We start from the raw sequence: 17,988 nt of genomic DNA, 5'->3' as shown, positions 1-17,988 counted from the left end.
TTTTGTGTACTGCTGGATAGATTCAAACTACACTGTAGTTTGAATGTAAACAAAAAAATGTTAAGACTCTGCTTTGATAAATATACATAATCTTTGTTCTCCACTGTCACCGGAAAAGCTTAAACAGAAACTAAAAGATGATGGCGTCAAAAGCCACGCCTAGATTGGTGACGCATCATCACTCATGACCCTATCGGGAGTGGCATGGTGCAACCCCCAAAGTCATCCGGCTACGCGCACTTCCCCGACCGCTCAACCGTTCCGCCCCTTCTTGCTCTGTAAGCAAGCTACAATTTTGTGTGGCCACTCTGGGCAATGGCTTCAACCTTTAGCTTTCTCAAAATATTGTCAACAAGCTAATAAAGCCTCCTACTCGGTCTAAGCAACAACGGGTAGTTTGGTAAGTAAATCCCATTTTTTATGACCTGTTTGTAACGGACGGTGCGCGTGTTTTGGCGGATATTTTTTTTACGCCAGCCCCGAAATTGTTAGCATTTCCAGGCGCCCAGCTAGCTCGGAGCTAAATTAAGGCTAGCATTCGTTAGCTTGATAGCTTCGTAGCGCAAATGACAGAAGACAACGGTGATGTCAAATTCAATTAATTAAGAATTTAGTCACTGTTTATAGCGTTTGTGTATTATCAATAAATGTAAGATATGTTCAGGCTCCACCACACCCTGCCGGATGACTCGTCTTGCGTGTGTCAAATGTTGAAACACTAGATCCGAATTCACCGGTGCTCCCGATTTGTCAGTAAATTAAACCGGAGAACAAAGATCTATTGTCGTCTAGCTTCCTCGCAATATTATTAATATGAGGGAGATTCATTTTCATTCCATCTTAAAGCAGTCTTGTTGACTAAATAAATATTTTGTTCAATGTTAAGACAAGAACAGACATTAATGAGACGTCTGCTATATTTTCCTCTGGTTTTCTTTCCCACTAGTTATTATGAATTACCTCTGTATGGAACTTTGCTTGTAAAAATATATTATTGGAAGTTGGGAAATAACATTACATTTGTACAATGTTTCACTGGGGAAATAAGCAGATAGTGTTTTGTGTTAATTGTGCTAATGTTTAGCAAAAACATGGCGAGAATGTAATTTTGAAAGGTATTATTTTGAACAGTCTAAAAATCTACATTACTGCAAACAAACACATACACTTGAATAATATAGTTTTATTATTAATCATGCCATTTTAAATAAGATGAACATAAACTAAAAAGGCAACAACAACACAAAAACATGAATATTTAAGTGCAAACCATTTCAAATAATTTCATTTAAATGTACTGTACTCTGTAATTACGAGTTAAATACAAAGTATGTGTATTCAACTATTACTAGATTTGATAAAAGCTACAACTAAGTATTCTCCCAATTGAAACATTGAATTTAGTGATACTTCAGTATATGACGTTTTAAGAAATACCAGAAATTTTCTCATCCCCAGAGAATTCAGTCATTTTTTCCTTGGTCTGTTTGCACCTCGCTAATCCCTCGCCCAACTCGGATTATAAAGGAAGGAATGTGGAGAATTGCATGAACACTGTAGTATTTTGCCTCTAACAGAGTTTGATACAAATACCCATGTCTCACTAAACAGATAACTCAATATAACGACTCTTGACCGCAGTTTAACAATGTTTTCTGCCTCTAAGCAACTACTCAACTGCATAAGATTTACTCATTGACATTTATTTATGTTGTGGGGCCGAGCCAGCAGAAAACAAGCCGTTGGGGGGAAACATTGTATTTTTGAACCATGTTTTCTTATCGTATCTGTTGGGAGGAGACAATTATGTGATTGTAACCTGTATATTTCACAACTTTACCTGTTGCTCACGTGTTGCAGGCTTCCAGAGGCGTGTTGACCGGTGAATGCATAGAGTCAAGAAGGTGAAGCTCTGTGAGACTAAAGAGGAGATCTGGAAAAGGTACAGTACCAGGATACAGGACCATTTTACATATAAAATTTCGATTTTTTATAAATGGATTAAAAGAACTGGATTAAAAGCCCTGAATATTCATTTTTTTATGGATCTAAAACAATGTATATTTTTAGATTTTACAAGATGATTTTTGACCTAAAAACAGAAAAAAATGATTAAAAAATTACAATTATTGATTAAAAAAGGGGAAAATCAGGAATTTTTATATACATCTATACTCTTCATTTTAATTTGATCCTAAAACAGAAAGTCAACACTCATGATTTACTTTCCCGGGCCACACAAAATGATGCAGCGGGCCAGATTTGGCCCCCGGGCCACCACTTTAACACATGTGCTTTATTGCATTTCACGTTATGCTTATCCATCAAGTGACATAAAATAATCAAATGTAAACATATCAAATCAAATGTAAGGCCACATACTAGCTAGCATACGTATTTGTGTATACTTTCCGTGTGGAGTTTGTATGTTCTACCCGGGCTTGTGTAGGTTTTCTCTGGGTACTCTGGGTTCAGCAGTACTAATTGCCTGGTTATAATGTTCCACACTCAGCAGTGTAACAGTTAAGATGACGGCTGTGGACGGCCTATCGGACAGCACGGAGGTGGTGGAAATGGAGGACGTGCCCTCGCAATTCTTTGTGGAGAAACACTCGTGGGAAGGACTCCGTGACATCATCCACTGCAGTAGGAAGTACTCGGGCATGATCGCCAACAAGGCTCCGCACGACTTCCAGTTTGTGCAGAAGAAGGATGAAACTGCTCTCCATTCCCACCGGTTATACTACCTCGGTAGGGTTGGCAAACTTTTTTTGACTCCAGATTGAGTTTAAGATGCCTTTGTCTATTTTTTTGCGCATTTTTTTTAGGAATGCCTTATGGAAGCAGAGAGAACTCTTTGCTGTACTCCGAAATCCCAAAGAAGATCTGCAAAGAGGATCTCGCGGCCTTGTCGTGGAAACAAATGCTTGATCACTTTCAGGTAAAATCACATTCTAGTTTGATTTTGATATATTTCCATTGTTATGATTTATTTTCAGATACTAATAATTTTATATTTTCTTTCATTTCAAAATATTTTTAACTAAAACAAAACAGTAAATGATCTGATTTGTGTTCTTCATAAAAAAAAGATTAACTTTGTCATCAAAACACAATATATTAAAAACCCTGTTTTTGCTTTGTAAAACAATAACAGCATCCTTTTTGCTTACAATGCACATTTCCAGCTAAAATGAACAAGCAAATCAACTCAATTATTAAATTTTTGCTTTGTTTATTTGTGACCTAAAACAGGCAACGCCACACCAAGGGGCCTACTCACGAGAGGAAGAACTCTTGAGGGAGCGCAAACGTCTTGGAGCATTTGGAATCACATCTTATGACTACCACACACAGACTGGCTTGTTCCTCTTCCAGGCCAGCAACAGTCTGTTTTACTGTCGGGATGGAGGCAACAATGGTTTCATTGTGAGTTTACCATGTTGTCTTACACATTAGATCATTAGAGCAATATTCCCTCTAATTTTTTGTTGGTCTGGGCACTGAGTACCAGTGTGTGTGACATCATCATTGTTCACTATGGGCAAACTAGTATTACACCTGCCATAAGCAGGTGCATGTCAATGTTCCCTTTAATTTTTAATGTAAAACATGCTGTAAAACACAAAAAAACATAGGAGTGGACAGAGCTACTGCCATTGGCTACCGCGTAAACGGCTCCATCATGGGGGAAGGGGTTAAAATAAAGTTTGGATTTTATTTACTGCGCGCCATATGATGGCTGCTGCGCAGAGAAGACGAAAGTATTGTGCAATTTTGGTTTTTCTGCTCATTTTGATTTCTGTTTTTGCTTCTGGTTTTAGCAGTCAGCTCCCGTAAAGCCAGTGGAGATCAAGACCCAGTGCTCAGGCACCCGGATGGACCCGAAAATATGTCCGGGAAACCCTGATTTCATTGCCTTTATCAACAATAATGACCTGTGGATAACAAATATTAAGACCGGAGAAGAAAAGAGACTCACCTACTGTCACAAAGGTGTGGAGATTAATGAGAGTTTACATTTTACATACACTTTTTTCCTGGTATTTGATATTTAAGTAGTTAGGGTTCATGGGAAAAAGATTGAGGTTTTTGAAGAAAATGTCAGAAAATGCCTACTGAGTTAATTTGTCCTCCTTTTTCAGGTGTAGATAATGTCAAGGAAGACCCAAAGTCTGCAGGTGTAGCCACATTTGTCATTCAAGAAGAGTTTGATCGTTTTACCGGCTATTGGTGGAATCCCTCAGTAGAGAAAGGTCAATACTTAGTAACGCATGTCCCACAAAATGGCTATAAATCTTCTCAAACTAACCTTTTTCACCCTTTAGACTCAAGTGGCGGAAAAACAGTATATCTGCTGTATGAGGAAGTCGACGAGACAGAAGTAGAAATTATTCACGTGCCATCTCCAGCGCTGGAAGAGCGAAAAGCCGATGCGTACAGATACCCCCGCACAGGTAGATGCCATTTTGGAGCAGGCGTACTGAAATGTATTTTAATCTACTTTATTCTGGATTTTTTTTTAGGTAGCAAAAATCCACAGGCCACACTTAAACTAGCAGAAATCAAGACAGATCATACAGGGAGAGTGAGTTATACATTTTTGTTGTTCTTTTTTTTTTTTTGCTCTTATTTTGAAACTCAAGTTTTTGTGTTGATCAACAGATTGTGAGCATGCAAGATAAAGAGCTGCTGGTTCCTTTCACATCCTTGTTTCCAGGAACGGAATACATAGCGAGGGTAGGATGGACAAGCGACGGCAAATAGTAAGTCTTATTTACTGCGTGACCGGACGTTTGGTCGCCGGTCAAATATACTTAGATATTAAACAGTACTTCGATATTAAACAGTACTTAGACATTAAACAGTACTTGGATATTAAACAGTACTTAGATATTAAACAGTACTTGGATATTAAGCAGTACTTAAATATTAAACAGTACTTAGATTTTAAGCAGTACTTAGATAATAAACAGTACTTAGATATTAAACAGTACTTCGATATTAAACAGTACTTAGATATTAAACAGTACTTAGATATTAAACAGTACGTAGACATTAAAAAGTACTTGGATATTAAACAGTACTTAGATATTAAACAGTACTTAGATATTAAACAGTACTTGGATATTAAACAGTACTTAGATATTAAACAGTACTTAGATATTAAACAGTACTTAGATATTAAACAGTACTTCTATATTAAACAGGACTTAGATATTAAACAGTACTTGGATATTAAACAGTACTTACATATTAAACAGTACTTAGATATTAAACAGTACTTAGATATTAAACAGTACTTTGATATTAAACAGTACTTCGATATTAAACAGTACTTAGATTTACTGTTCCAAATGTAGCTGGCTCTAGGTTAGCGCATTAAGTTCCAATTTATTTGAAGCGGATTTCAAGCGGATTGGACATCTATTGCACCTCTGAAGCATTGTCATCCCGTCTTCAAATTCTGTCGTCTCTTTTCTGCCAGTGGCTGGGCAGTGCTGCTGGACCGCAGTCAGAGAAAATTGCAGCTGGTTCTGCTACCGCCAGCTCTCTTCATCCCTGTTAGCAATGATCAGGCTCAGAGAGAAGCCAGTTTGGAGGCAGTCCCCATCAACACACAACCTTATATAATCTATGAAGAAACCACTGATGTTTGGATTAATGTATGACTTTCCTTTTTTTACTTTATTGTATTTTACATATGTATTATACATGTGAATTTCGTCAATCCTTGAACAAAAAAACTTTCTTGATATTTTAATTTGCCTGCTAATGAACCATTTGACTTTATTTTCACAGGTCCATGATATCTTTTATCCATTTGTCCAAACGTCAGAAGAAGAGTTGTCCTTTATTTGGATCAATGAATCGAAAACAGGTTTCAGTCATCTTTATAAAATCACGTCCTTGTTACAACCAAACTGCTGCTACACGTGGACAGAGAAATACCAACACATAGACGGTAAGATGAAATTGTAATAAACCTTACAAGGAACTGTCTTAAACAGTATATACAACATTTTGCCAATTGTAGAGTATTTATATTTGGAAATGACAAGTAGCATTATTTCCCCCCCCTTTTCCAAAAGGACAATTTAAATGTGCAATTAAGGAGGAGGTTGCATTGACAAGTGGAGAATGGGAAGTACTTGCCAGGCATGGCTCAAAGGTAGGACAAAATTCATCTTGGTCTTGTGCATACAAGGAATATTTGACATATTTAACACAAATCCACCATGACAACACGCCCCTGTTTGCCCATTGCCGTTTTAATACAAGCTCTTTTCCTCCTGACCTTTAACCTTTCTAGATCTGGGTGAATGAGATAACGAAGTTGGTGTATTTCCAAGGCACCAGAGACACTCCGCTAGAACATCACCTTTATGTGGTTAGCTATGACTCACCAGGAAATGTAGTCAGACTAACCAAAGCTGGTTTCTCTCATAGCTGCTCCGTTAGTCAAGTAAGATTCGTTTTATGATCAATTTTAAGCTTGCTCTGTTCATCGCTTCCGTGTATATCATTTCTTTGTTTTTTTTCCCTGTTTACTTCGTAGAACTTTGACTTTTTTGTCAGCCACTACAGTAATGTGAGTACACCACCCTGTGTTCACGTCTACAAGCTGACCAGTTCAGAAGGTGACCCGTTACACATCGCACCTGAAGTCTGGGCCAGCATGATGGAGTCACCAGGTCAAATTCCAGTCTTTATTTTCCTATGTTTCATTGCCATTGAGGGCGATGGACATCTAATCTAATCATCAGTTCTTTATACTCCATCTTAAACCACGATAAAGCGAACAAACAGTTGACAAATTTTTTTCTCGTTTCCGCCAGGTTGCCCAGGAGATTACAACCCGCCTGAGATTTTCGACTTTCCCGGCAAGTCTGGCTTCCAACTTTATGGGATGGTTTACAAGCCTCACAACCTGCAACCCGGCAGGAAGCATCCAACTGTTCTGTTTGTTTATGGCGGCCCACAGGTTTGTGCCTCAAAACGCTCCTTGTTTGGACTGTGCTGGGAATTTAGGTCCAAAGTGGTTTTTAATAAACCACACCTTTACGCTGTAAAACTATAACAATGAATAACTGGATCTGTCAACTCATTGCTAAAACAAATGCTGATTACCGTATTTTCACGACTATACGGTGCATCGCATTTTAAGGCGCAGTGTCAGTAATGAATGCTATTTCTGTATTTGACACAAAGGACGCACTGTTGTTTACTTTTTATTTATTTGTTTTTTTTAGGTGCAGTTGGTCAACAACTCCTTCAAGGGGATGAAGTACCTCCGCCTGAACACGCTAGCCTCACTGGGCTATGCTGTGGTTGTCATTGATGGGAGGGGGTCTTGTCAAAGGGGCCTTGAATTTGAAGGCGCCCTTAAAAATAGAATGGTAAAGCAAATATCCAATGTTGTTTTGAATTTTTGGTGGAGGACCTGACCTGACTCAATTTGTTTCCTCAGGGTCAGGTAGAGATAGAAGACCAGGTTGAGGGCCTCCAGTATGTAGCAGAAAAGTTTAACTTTGTGGACCTGAGTCGTGTAGCCATCCATGGTTGGTCCTACGGTGGATTTCTCTCACTCATGGGCCTCATCCAGCGACCTAACGTATTTAAGGTTAGTTAGGAGGCCCAAAAATGTACATTTCTTCCTGAAATGGCAAACCAATTTTTCAATTTTCAATCATTGACCACATGGCATCAATGTTTGGACATTAGAAAATCCACAAATAGTTTCACCTGTGTTTATTAAGCTACTAAATGCGCAATTAGTATCAAAATGATGAAAAATAATATCATAAGAACCCCAAAAATGGGTGAAAGTTTTCGTTTTTGGGTGCTTGCTGTTCCTATTCCTCTCATTTTATTGACCACTTGACGCCATTTTACTTCTCCCAGTTGGCAATTGCCGGAGCCCCCGTGACCGTATGGATGGCGTACGACACAGGCTACACGGAACGCTACATGGACGTACCTGAGAACAACCAGCAGGGCTACGAAGAAGGTTCGGTGGCGCTGCACGTGGACAAGCTGCCTAGCGAGTCAGTCACTTGCAATTATCATTTAATCTCAATTTTGTAGGATACTAGTTTGAGGTTGATGTCTTTGTTTTTGTTGTCATTGCAGGCCCAATCGCTTGTTGATTCTACATGGATTTCTAGATGAAAATGTGCACTTTTTCCACACCAATTTTTTGGTGTCGCAGATCATCCGTGCTGGGAAGCCCTATCAACTTCAGGTTACTATCACACACACGAACACATAACCCACCCAAAAAGATGAGTTATCTCTTTCAAGGCCTGTGATTGGCTGGCCATTGGTTCAGGGTGTCCCCCACAGTAAGCTGGGATAGTCTCCAGCACCCCAACACAGCCCTTGTTAGCGAATGTGGTTCATAAAATGACTATGAATAACTCTTATGAAGTACACTGGTCACCATAGTGAACCGCTATTGATATTAAAGAGCTTTAAGGGATCAATGAAATAGTGACCATGTGATAAATTTAAAAAGACCACTCATTTTTACATGTAAACAAATAATTTGGCACTTTCATAGTTATTCCACACAAAACAATGAATTTCAATTAGAATTTATGATCATGTCTAGCTTCCCAGGGATGTAAACAGTATGATAAGTAACACTCTATAGTTGATTTGTTTTTACTATAATCATTAAATCCATGCAGTCTTTTTATACATACTTGATGCATGAATATGTTAATTGTGTCATCTCTCATCTGTTCTTTTGGTCACTTGTTTCAGGTCTACCCAAATGAGCGGCATAGTATCCGCTGCCCCGAGTCTGGAGAACACTATGAGATCATGCTGCTGCACTTTCTACAACAATACCTCTGAGCTGATTTAAAAAAAAAAGTCCTCCCTCTAGCTCAGCCCCCCCTCATCCAGACACCCAAGGTCCACCTTTTCCGATCTCACACTAAAATCAAGCATCCTTTCCATCGGTCCGTCGCGCTTTCAATCTGCCGTCGTTACGCACCAACACTTGTGCATTTTGGTGAACTGAAATCCAACATGAAATCATCATTGCAGACTTGAGTCACACAAAACTGAGTTATTATATTCACTCGGCTCCTTTTTTTTTGTCTCCCCGTTTAAAAATCACGTGTTTTACCCACTTGTGTCAGTCGTAGGTAAAGAGGTTACAATTCACGGATATGAAAATGGAAATCACATGATACATAATATATGTGTTTAAATACAAGTTTATAGTAGAAAAATGAAAAGAAGCTGAAAATCTCCATGCTTAATGGGAGTCTGTAACCTTCGGTGTATGTAACGATGAAGAAACGGGAGAAAAGGCTTTTCCCTTGTCCACTTGTTTTAAGTGTGTTTAAAATAAAATATTTTTATGAATTTTATTATAATTTTTAATGAAAAGCTGATAGAGGCCAACTCTTTGCCGTTTTCTGTCCCATTACATTGCGTTGTATGACAGATCTGCTTGCCTTTGAAACATAATTTATATTTGCCAAATTACCTCTTGACTACACATCATGCCGGTATTTGCATTTTTTTTTGTAAATCTTTTTTTTTTTTTTTTACTGCAACAGCCGACAGAAGGTTGAGCACTGGAGGTTTACGACAGCAGCTTTGTACCACCAGAATACAATTTGTACATGATGAATAAATGGATGAATCAGTCAAAAGTTTTCTTTTGAATCGTCTAACGTCGGATGGACATCTCCATGAAAAGTTTGGAGTACCTGGCCTTAGTTTGAAACCCAACCGGGTAGGAAATCCAAGGTCTTTACCATGGAAATAAGTACATGGCTTAAGAATTCCAATTACATCTATGAGCATCAATTTCGTATTTGTCATTTAGTCCCAATGTCATTTCAATTTCAAATATTCAACAGGCTCCCCCGAAGGAAGAAAACCTCAAGTGATCTCAATCTATGGACTGTGGCGATATATATTAATGAATATATAACTGAAAAATATGTCGATTTAGTCAAAGTGGGCGTAGGTCGATGAGGATAACGCGGGAGAGCGCCTCCTTTGTTTATTTATAGTTTAGACGTAAGTGAGTAAGAAATGTCGTAAAGTGCCGTAGAAAATATCGGTGCGTCACGTGATCTGCCGATCAGTGGTTGTAACTGGTAGTGTCGAGTTCGGTCACATTAAAACGGATTGCGAGGGCTTCCGTCTTTCTCATTCGCTCAGGAGCTCGTCGTAAACAGTCGTCAGTTCTTCACCCGTGGAAAGGTAAAGATTTTCATTTATATTCTCTCGAGCTAATTCGCTTCTTTTATTCATGCAACGCTAATCAAGCAGACAATGTGGGGAAGCTTGTAGTGGTTTTAGCAAATATTTGTTTAAACGCACATTGTGTTGGTGGATGTCGAGAATAAAACGTTTTTTTTCCAAAAACAATGTAAGATGTTTTGGTGGTGGTTAAATGCAGGTCAGAACTATTTGTGGTATCATTCTTGAAATTTGACTAACGTTTTGTATTTTATGCGAAATTGTCGTTTGGGTGAAACAAAGCGGGCGGCCATTGAAGCTCTTCTTAAAATGGCGCTCACAGGGAAAAATGCTACCTTGCTTAGCACCAGGCTAACGCTTCTGACCACGTTTGGGGCCCGGAGGCCCAAACTTTAAACTACCTTACCGTTACTGTTTCTGCACTCGACGGAATCAAATGGTTCTGCTGTTTAATATTGAAATAAGTTGATTGCTTGAGCAAGGTCCATCGTGTTTTATTGTCGTGTTTTATGGTAGAATTGCCTACATTTTGCACACCGCGTGCCGCAGTACGGCGTGACGTCGTTTGAAAAGTGCGTTAAAACATGGACGTGTGGTGAATTCTTACATCTTTTGCTTCAAGATGTCGGACGAGGGAAAATTGTTCGTTGGAGGCTTGAACTTCACCACGACCGAGGACTCATTGGCGATGGCCTTTGGCAAATACGGAACCATCGAAAAAGGTTTGTAGGCTCGACTCATTGTTGTTTCGAATTCTCTTTCAACCACTTTTGTTTGTCCCATTTTTATTAAAGTAAACGTTTCTTTTCGAGAATAATTAACTGATTAATTCCAGATGTTTTCTCCATTCCTGAAATTGGCGCCCTTTTCGGTCAAAATTTACTTTACGTAATTTTTTAAATACTTATATACTGCATTACATGTCTGCTTGTTATGGTTTGGAAGGTATTCTGGGGAGGTTTAAGGTTACAATATGACGTATTTAGAGTTTCCGATTATCAAACTATACAATAAGCAGTCTTTGCAGAAGATAGAGCGAGGTGGATGATTTACTTTAACTATCACCCGCAGTTAAAAAGAGATATGACGAATTGGAGCAGTAAACCAAAGCACATTTAGAAAGAGTTGAGATGAATTTGGACACTTCCATCCTATCAAATTAAAAAGCTGAGAAAATGTATATTCCCCCAAGTTTTTTCTTCAATGGTTTTCTGCAACCTCACCCCCAAAACTTACCAGCAGTTGTAGTTTTCCCTAAACAAAATGGCTGCCTGGGTAGTGTAGTGTAACCAATATGATCTGGAAGTAAACAGACCTTCATAATTCCACTTTTAGCAATTTCACATTTTTCTATCAGGGATTTCTATGAGGCACATGAGTAAAACTTGAAAGGAAAATAAAAAAAAAAAGTCACTTCATGGTGTTTTTTTCTCTCTCCCTTTTTAGTTGATGTCATCAAAGACAAAGAGACCGGAAGGTCCCGTGGTTTTGGCTTTGTCAAATATGAAAATGTGGAAGATGCTAAAGATGCGCTGGAGGCCATGAACGGAAAGGTAAACCCTGCACCCTTTTCCAAATTTTCAACTATTATGCGACTGTATGACTGCAGCTATTGAGCACGCATATCCTTCCATAGACTCTGGATGGCCGATCTATTCGCGTGGATGAAGCTGGAAAGGGTGGACGCTCCAGAGGAGGATTCAGCTCTGGCGGCCCACGTGGAGGCGGCGGTGGACGATTTGGAAGCTCCAGAGGTAGATGTAACACCTTTGTTGTCTATTTCCAAAAGTGCACCACCCATTGGCTCACTTTGCATCCATTCAGACTCAATCAGATCATCACATAGTGATTATTGGTGGACTCTGTTCCAAAAATAATTCAGTATTGCTATCTTGCTTAACGGAGTGCGAAATAGATACCCACACATCCGCTATTATTATTATTCATGATATGTAAGCTGATCAGGAGGTATTTAATTTTCTAATTTTTATTTTTAGGTGGCGGCGGCTACAATGGAGACCGGGGTTATGGTGGTGGAGACAGGGGATACAATGACAGAGGCTTCGGAGGCGGAGACAGAAGCTTTGGCGGCGGTAGCGGCGGCTACAGGAGTGGCGGCTACTCCGGCGGCGGCGGTGGCTACAGAGACAATAGGTCAGTGTCCATTTTGACTGAGAAGGTGCAACCCTGGTCAAATTGTGATGAAAGATTATTCTGTTGAGGGGCCACTCTGATTTTTTTTTTGCTATTCTCCAGGGGACAAGGCGGCTATGGTGGCGACCGTTCCAGCTCTTATCGCGACGGATACGACAGCTATGGTAGGCAGCGATGTTAATTTTATTCCTTGTAGGTTTATGTTGGGGCTGTAAGCACACTTCACATGTCCAATTGAGTGTCTTTTTCTTTTCATAACACCCCTAAAAATGTTAAATTGACTGAATTGGGACTTACACACAGCCCCAACATATTACTTTTGTGTGTGTTTACACCGTTTTCTCCAAGCCAAGTGATGCCTGTTAGGTAGGCCACCCTCCTTGCCAAAATTTCACTTAATATTTGGAATAAGAATCGAAGCACCCCAACCCACCCACCCCTCCATTGAAACACAGCTGCCGCACTGTTGCATCGCTCCCATTCTTGAGAGGGGGGAAAACTGGGAGTCCCTTGTGGTGTCAAAAAGTGTGGGAGGGCTTCTGGACTGTGCTGGGTTTTAGTGTGGGATGTTGTGAAGGAACTTTCAGTGTCTTTACCTGTGTGCCCACTTCTTATCCTCAGCTGCAAACGACTAAACGTCTCCCCGATTCAAGATCATCACTTGGCTGGCTGTATTTCAAAGATGCGCTCCAAGAGAACCCCGTCCATGTTGTTAATGACTGACCTTAGTTTTGTAGTTTTGTTGTAGTAGCCCGAGCATCTTGATAAAAATGTAGCCCCGAGTTTTGGTCATATGGTCAGCTCCCCCTTTTCACTTTGACTCCCCCTTTTTTATCAGTTTAGTGTTGCAAGCAAAACAAAAATTCGATTGAACGCTCTACTTGCTTGAGGGGGCACTGCAAATTCCTCTTGTATACAACAACTAGGTCAATTCCGTGAAGCCCCATTTTTTTTGGGGTCTGACTCCACCAGTCCATAGCTATTCTTTGCAAGCGAGCCATTTCAGTTTGTCCACAATTTCCAAGAGTTCTTTGTATCCCGTTCACAAAAAAAAGTTTCTTTTTTTATACAGTTATTGAAGAGCCCTAATACTATCCGAGGTTCCACTGGCCACGCCTCTTGAGGGTTTTGACTCTGAGGAGAGAGACACGCATTAGCCCAGAAAGGGGAGGGTTGGAATTTTATTTTTTAAGGCCAAATACTTTCTTTTTTTCCCTCCTCCTATCCACCCCTTTTTTGAGAGAGAACTAAACGTAGGTTAGTTTGCGCCGCCTGTGTGTTCAATTTCCCAAAAGCGTCAATTCCTTTCAGACTGGTGAACGACAAATCCGAAGTGGCTGGCTGTTCATGAAGTTGCAAATTGCAGCATGCTACACACAGTCTGTCCCCCCTCCCCAGGTATCCTCTGTGCTTTGCTCAACATCTGCTTTCGTTTTTTTAAGGGAGGAAAAACCAAACATGTTCTGTAAAATTGGACGAATCTTGTCAAGTGATCGAAACAAACTGTAACTCCGTTTCCTTAAAAGTAAAAAAAAAAAACTAAAAAAAAATTCACGATCGGGAACAGATTTGTACTTTATGTTCTTTGTATGGTTTTTTTTTCTTTTGTCAGTTCGGCTTCATGGAGCCCATTAAACAGATTGTGGAAAATATTCTTTTCATTCTTGCCTCAAAAGATGTCGCATGGGGAGACGACTTTTCTAAATTGTATGCTCATTCGTTTAATTTTTGGAGTCCAAAATTGAAGTAACGATGCCCTCCTGCTAACTACCTAACCTGAATCTACTGCTCTGGCCGATTCAAAGCCTTTTTTTCCATTTTTTTGGGGCGACTTTTGCTACAAACTTGAACCTCTTGAACCGTGAACGTTTAGCTAGTATTTGGTCATGTTAACGCTTCATTACATTCAAGAGCTACTTCCAAATCCTACCGAGTCCTTGGAGAGCCAAGCGTTGTGCCTACCCAACAAGTGCTGCTCACAGATGAAAGAAAGCTGCTCTCTCTTGCCTAGGTCATTTGTGGAAGAGTAGGCCAATGCACGTGAGGTAAAAATCTCCTTTTGCTTTGCTCACATCCTTCCAACTCAGTTGTCATTTGTTTCCATGAATGCCCTCCAAAAGTTCAGTCGCTCTTTACTAGTCCACTGCCTCGCAAGTTGTCCACAAACATGCCATGGCCGCTAAAAGTTTCCGTTTTCTTGCCCCTCTTCCACCTCCGAGTGGCTTTTAAGAAACCAAAAAACCTGAGGAATTGTTTGTGAAGCTCCTGGAATGTAAATACTCCATCAGTTTATCAAAACAAGCTCTGGCCTCCTTTGAGTCATGGATGGTACTGACCTACCTGTCCATCTACTTCTGTTCTAATTTGCCACCCCCCTGTAACAAACCCAACCGAGTACTCTTAAAAATGTATTGTCTTGAATTTTTTATATTTCACTAAGCCGTGAGTTTTGGACCCATGAATAGTGTTGCATGCAGTTGGTTTATTTTTTTTTTTTTTACTGTATTTTTTTTTTGTTGGTCACAATCTTAAGTGCTGAAACTTGATACTTTATTTTTTCATTCCAGGTTGACCTGATGAAATTTGGATATCGCAGCTGAGAGACTCTTTGTGAGAGGCGTCCTTCTTCAATTGATGGAAAAATGGATGTGGTGGCCAGTTAGGTATGTTTACATTCCCTTTTTTGTGTATAATTCTAAACTAGCATGCAGGTGTAGTATTTACTCATTGATGGTGATTGGTGTCCAATCCATGGTTTGGAGGTCAAGTGTTGTCCATAACCGTTGAAACACATTTTGGCGTAACATTTCTGTAGTTGTATATAAATACTTATTTTGGAGTACAATCAAAATCCTATTTTGTCGTTTTAGGCCCAGCTGAAAAGTGAGGAAAAATAACGAGCAGAGATAGGTGGGCTGATGTTTCAACAACTTTACCAATGTTGGTTTTGTTGTGCAGAAACTTAAACAAATAAAAATAAAAACAAAAAAGAAGTCCTGGAAATTAGTTTTTATATTTTGCATGTTGTGAAAGTTTAAACTTATTAGAATATTCTGTCCTGTAACAAAAAACATAATTAAGCTTAGTTGACATGGCCCAATTTATAACTAACTATACCTGAGCTAATTTTTGGTTTGAAAATAAACTAGTAGACTAACAGTACATGGTCATATTTTAAACACTTAAAATCTTTATTACTTATGATCAATTTTTTAACATTGTGAGGCCATGACGCTAAGCACACTTGCACACACAATGTATGTAATATGTTATTGGTGAGGGGATTTGAGCTGGGAAACAGCGCCCATGCGCGTCCAAACACGATTACTACATGCTCAGGAATAATTTGTGGAGGTAAAAAATAGCCTCACTAATGGTCACTTTATTGAAGGAAAAACCCTTACTATACATGGTTATTTTTTTAAAGAAAAAATGCCATACTATACATGCTTTTTCCTAAGTACAAAACACAACCTTAATATACATGGTATAAATAACTTTAAAAACAAATTTGTGTGAAAAATATCAAAATGACCAATTTAATCACTTCTTTAATTGGTCTAAAACCACAGAAGTATTAACACTTACTGGAATATATTGTGGTCAAAGCCGAAAAATAATCTCATACACTCACATGCTGTATTTTTTTCTTTATTAAGAATGAAACAACAACAACAGGACATAAACATCATAAGACCACCAAAAAGGAATGATGACAATTCAAATGCCAAAGCCCTCAACAAATCTCCACTTAGTAGCCATTAAGTAAAAAGTAGCCATGCAGTGATTGAAGGGAGTTTGAAGTAATTAAGGAATGAGCGCCTCATGTCAAAACAACTCTATAACAATATCATTCAAATCGTCAATGCCACTCACTGAGTTTAAGCGCTTGAGGCGCACAATCTGATTGGACCAGATCCAGCTATTGATTAAACATCAGCCAGTAAACACTACAATATGCATGATAGTCAATTGATTCATGTTATTTCTAACTGAGCGCATGTAAGACTGGGTTAAGAAAAAGACAACAATACACCAAAGTACAAAATAACAAGTGCATCTTCACTAGCAAAATAATAAATAAAATATGACACATAACAGAATAGAGATTAGAAAAAAGCGTGTCAGTTAAGTATATCGTCAAAATGTGCACATGGACAAAAAAATAACACGATTGCGGGTACAAAAAAAGCCTTGCTATCTTACATCAATGTCATCTGTGCTTGTAACAAAATATTAGATGAGTCATTTTCGTGCCTCTCATGCACTCACGCGCTATTGGCTGCCAGTATGACCAAGGGTCAAAGGTCGGGTATGGGGGAAGTCTAGCGTTAGCGTTTGGGGTGTGGGTTGGAGATTTGAATAAAAGAAGCCCGGTGTGGTTAATGGATAATCGAGCTGTATCGGAGGGTGTGGAGTGAGGGAATTGCCGTCTTTTGCTTGAACTGGAGACATGGACAGACGGTAGAACCTTGAGTTTGTGGCTGCCGTCTTTGGTTCAGTCGTAGTTGTGGGCGTCTTCTCGGCCTTTGCCGTGTCTGCGGTGGCCCCGATGTTCGCGGCGCTCCCTGCGATGATGGTGTCTGTATCGGTGGGCGCGTCGGGCTGAAAGGGAAAAATGGTGGAAGTCATTTTTGAGATGCAACTTGACCTGCTTGAAGTTTTTGGTGTTTTCGTTACAATTACACTGTCTTTTATGATGTAAAAGATAGTAAGTGCTCCAAAATGTTTGGGCGCATTACATACTTTTGACAATTTACATTGGAATGATCCCAAAAGTTTTAAAGCTTTTGGAAAAATATTTCAAGTTTTTGTGTGTAATGTTGGGCATTTCTATCTTTTCAGGTTATAAAATGCCATTCACTTCAACAGAAAACTGTTATGTTCCACCATGAAATTTAACACAAAGTTAAAACTTGGTGAATGGGAAATTGATTCTGCAAATTTTCACATGGTAAGTAAGTGCTCTACTATTTGAGTTAAGTTGAAAAATGTCTGTCAAATCTCTGTGGACGATGAACCATTTTGCCATTAAAAATGACTAACAGACAAAGCAATAAATACTACTGGTTACTTTTGGGAGCCTGTGGTCCAGTGATTAAGTCATTGGCCTCCCACCTCTGTGGACCTGGGTTCAAATCCTGGGTTTGCTATGCGTACCTAACTTTTCCCATTTGAAGGTACTATAAAGTACTAAGTATGATCTGGGAGTGAAAAGAGACAAAACAACAAATACTACTATCTAATCCTGTAGAGTGGTTGCCCAGTGGATAAGTCATCAGTCTACCACATCTGTGGTCCTGGGTTCAATTCCCAGTGCATGCAAAATTTTTCTCAATATTATTCAGGTAAATTCATAAAGGTAAAAGTATAAGTACTACCACTTTCTCTCACAGGGTGGTGGCCCAGTGGATAAGTCATCAGTCTCCCACCTCTGTGGTCCTGGGTTCAAATCCCAGTGCAGGCAGAGATTTTCTCAATATTATTCAGGTAAATGACAGTGGTAAAAGTATAAGTACTACCACTTTCTCTCACAGGGTGGTGGCCTAGTGGTTAAGTCATCAGTCTTTCACCTTTGTGGTCCTGGGTTCAAATCCCGGT

At 39.4% G+C, this 17,988-nt stretch overlaps 3 protein-coding genes across 6 annotated transcripts in view; 2 read left to right on the top strand and 1 right to left on the bottom strand.

Annotated features, from left to right (window-relative positions):
• The first annotated feature begins 235 nt into the window (after nt 1-235).
• LOC144201969 (dipeptidyl peptidase 9-like) lies at nt 236-9,674 on the top strand. Of its 3 annotated transcripts, none has more exons than XM_077724846.1 (21): nt 236-400; nt 1,861-1,942; nt 2,516-2,751; nt 2,829-2,941; nt 3,256-3,429; nt 3,825-3,996; nt 4,146-4,256; nt 4,329-4,457; nt 4,527-4,588; nt 4,666-4,766; nt 5,489-5,666; nt 5,803-5,965; nt 6,093-6,172; nt 6,314-6,466; nt 6,560-6,695; nt 6,840-6,985; nt 7,254-7,400; nt 7,472-7,624; nt 7,906-8,048; nt 8,134-8,245; nt 8,770-9,674. In XM_077724846.1, the coding sequence occupies exons 2-21, from the start codon at nt 1,887-1,889 to the stop codon at nt 8,860-8,862; spliced, it is 2,658 nt and encodes an 885-aa protein (XP_077580972.1). In that variant the 5' UTR covers nt 236-400; nt 1,861-1,886; the 3' UTR covers nt 8,863-9,674. The 3 variants fall into 3 exon arrangements, with proteins under 3 accessions (XP_077580972.1, XP_077580971.1, XP_077580970.1); XM_077724845.1 differs by having other exon boundaries at nt 2,513-2,751; nt 3,828-3,996; XM_077724844.1 differs by having other exon boundaries at nt 2,513-2,751.
• Nucleotides 9,675-10,070: 396 nt separating this feature from the next.
• On the top strand, nt 10,071-14,037 carry LOC144201148 (cold-inducible RNA-binding protein A-like). 2 transcript variants are annotated; one of them, XM_077723557.1, is made up of 7 exons: nt 10,071-10,233; nt 10,856-10,955; nt 11,680-11,786; nt 11,870-11,987; nt 12,231-12,387; nt 12,490-12,551; nt 13,699-14,037. In XM_077723557.1, the coding sequence occupies exons 2-7, from the start codon at nt 10,856-10,858 to the stop codon at nt 13,704-13,706; spliced, it is 552 nt and encodes a 183-aa protein (XP_077579683.1). In that variant the 5' UTR covers nt 10,071-10,233; the 3' UTR covers nt 13,707-14,037. The 2 variants fall into 2 exon arrangements, with proteins under 2 accessions (XP_077579683.1, XP_077579682.1); XM_077723556.1 differs by having other exon boundaries at nt 13,009-14,037.
• Nucleotides 14,038-16,022: 1,985 nt separating this feature from the next.
• Nucleotides 16,023-17,988, bottom strand: part of LOC144201146 (neurocan core protein-like) — a 30,422-nt gene continuing 28,456 nt past the window's right edge. Inside the window, exon 21 of the mRNA XM_077723555.1 lies at nt 16,023-16,992. Coding sequence (XP_077579681.1) covers nt 16,886-16,992 — 107 coding nt within the window. The 3' untranslated portion in view covers nt 16,023-16,885. The remainder of the gene's footprint in view (nt 16,993-17,988) is intronic.

This window comes from Stigmatopora nigra, chromosome 9, assembly GCF_051989575.1.
Source record: "Stigmatopora nigra isolate UIUO_SnigA chromosome 9, RoL_Snig_1.1, whole genome shotgun sequence".
Lineage (NCBI taxonomy): Eukaryota > Metazoa > Chordata > Actinopteri > Syngnathiformes > Syngnathidae > Stigmatopora > Stigmatopora nigra.
Note: the sequence above shows the minus strand (reverse complement) of the source record. Positions and strands in the feature narration are given on the sequence as shown.

Excerpts from the sequence above, each read along its gene's own strand:
- LOC144201969 (XM_077724844.1), top strand. The coding sequence starts at position 1,887 with ATGCATAGAGTCAAGAAGGTGAAGCTCTGTGAGACTAAAGAGGAGATC. Across the intron at positions 4,257-4,328 it reads GAATCCCTCAGTAGAGAAAG|ACTCAAGTGGCGGAAAAACA; the intron begins GTCAATACTTAG and ends TTCACCCTTTAG. Across the intron at positions 8,246-8,769 it reads GGAAGCCCTATCAACTTCAG|GTCTACCCAAATGAGCGGCA; the intron begins GTTACTATCACA and ends CACTTGTTTCAG.
- LOC144201148 (XM_077723556.1), top strand. The coding sequence starts at position 10,856 with ATGTCGGACGAGGGAAAATTGTTCGTTGGAGGCTTGAACTTCACCACG. Across the intron at positions 11,787-11,869 it reads TGGAGGCCATGAACGGAAAG|ACTCTGGATGGCCGATCTAT; the intron begins GTAAACCCTGCA and ends ATCCTTCCATAG. Across the intron at positions 12,388-12,489 it reads GGTGGCTACAGAGACAATAG|GGGACAAGGCGGCTATGGTG; the intron begins GTCAGTGTCCAT and ends GCTATTCTCCAG.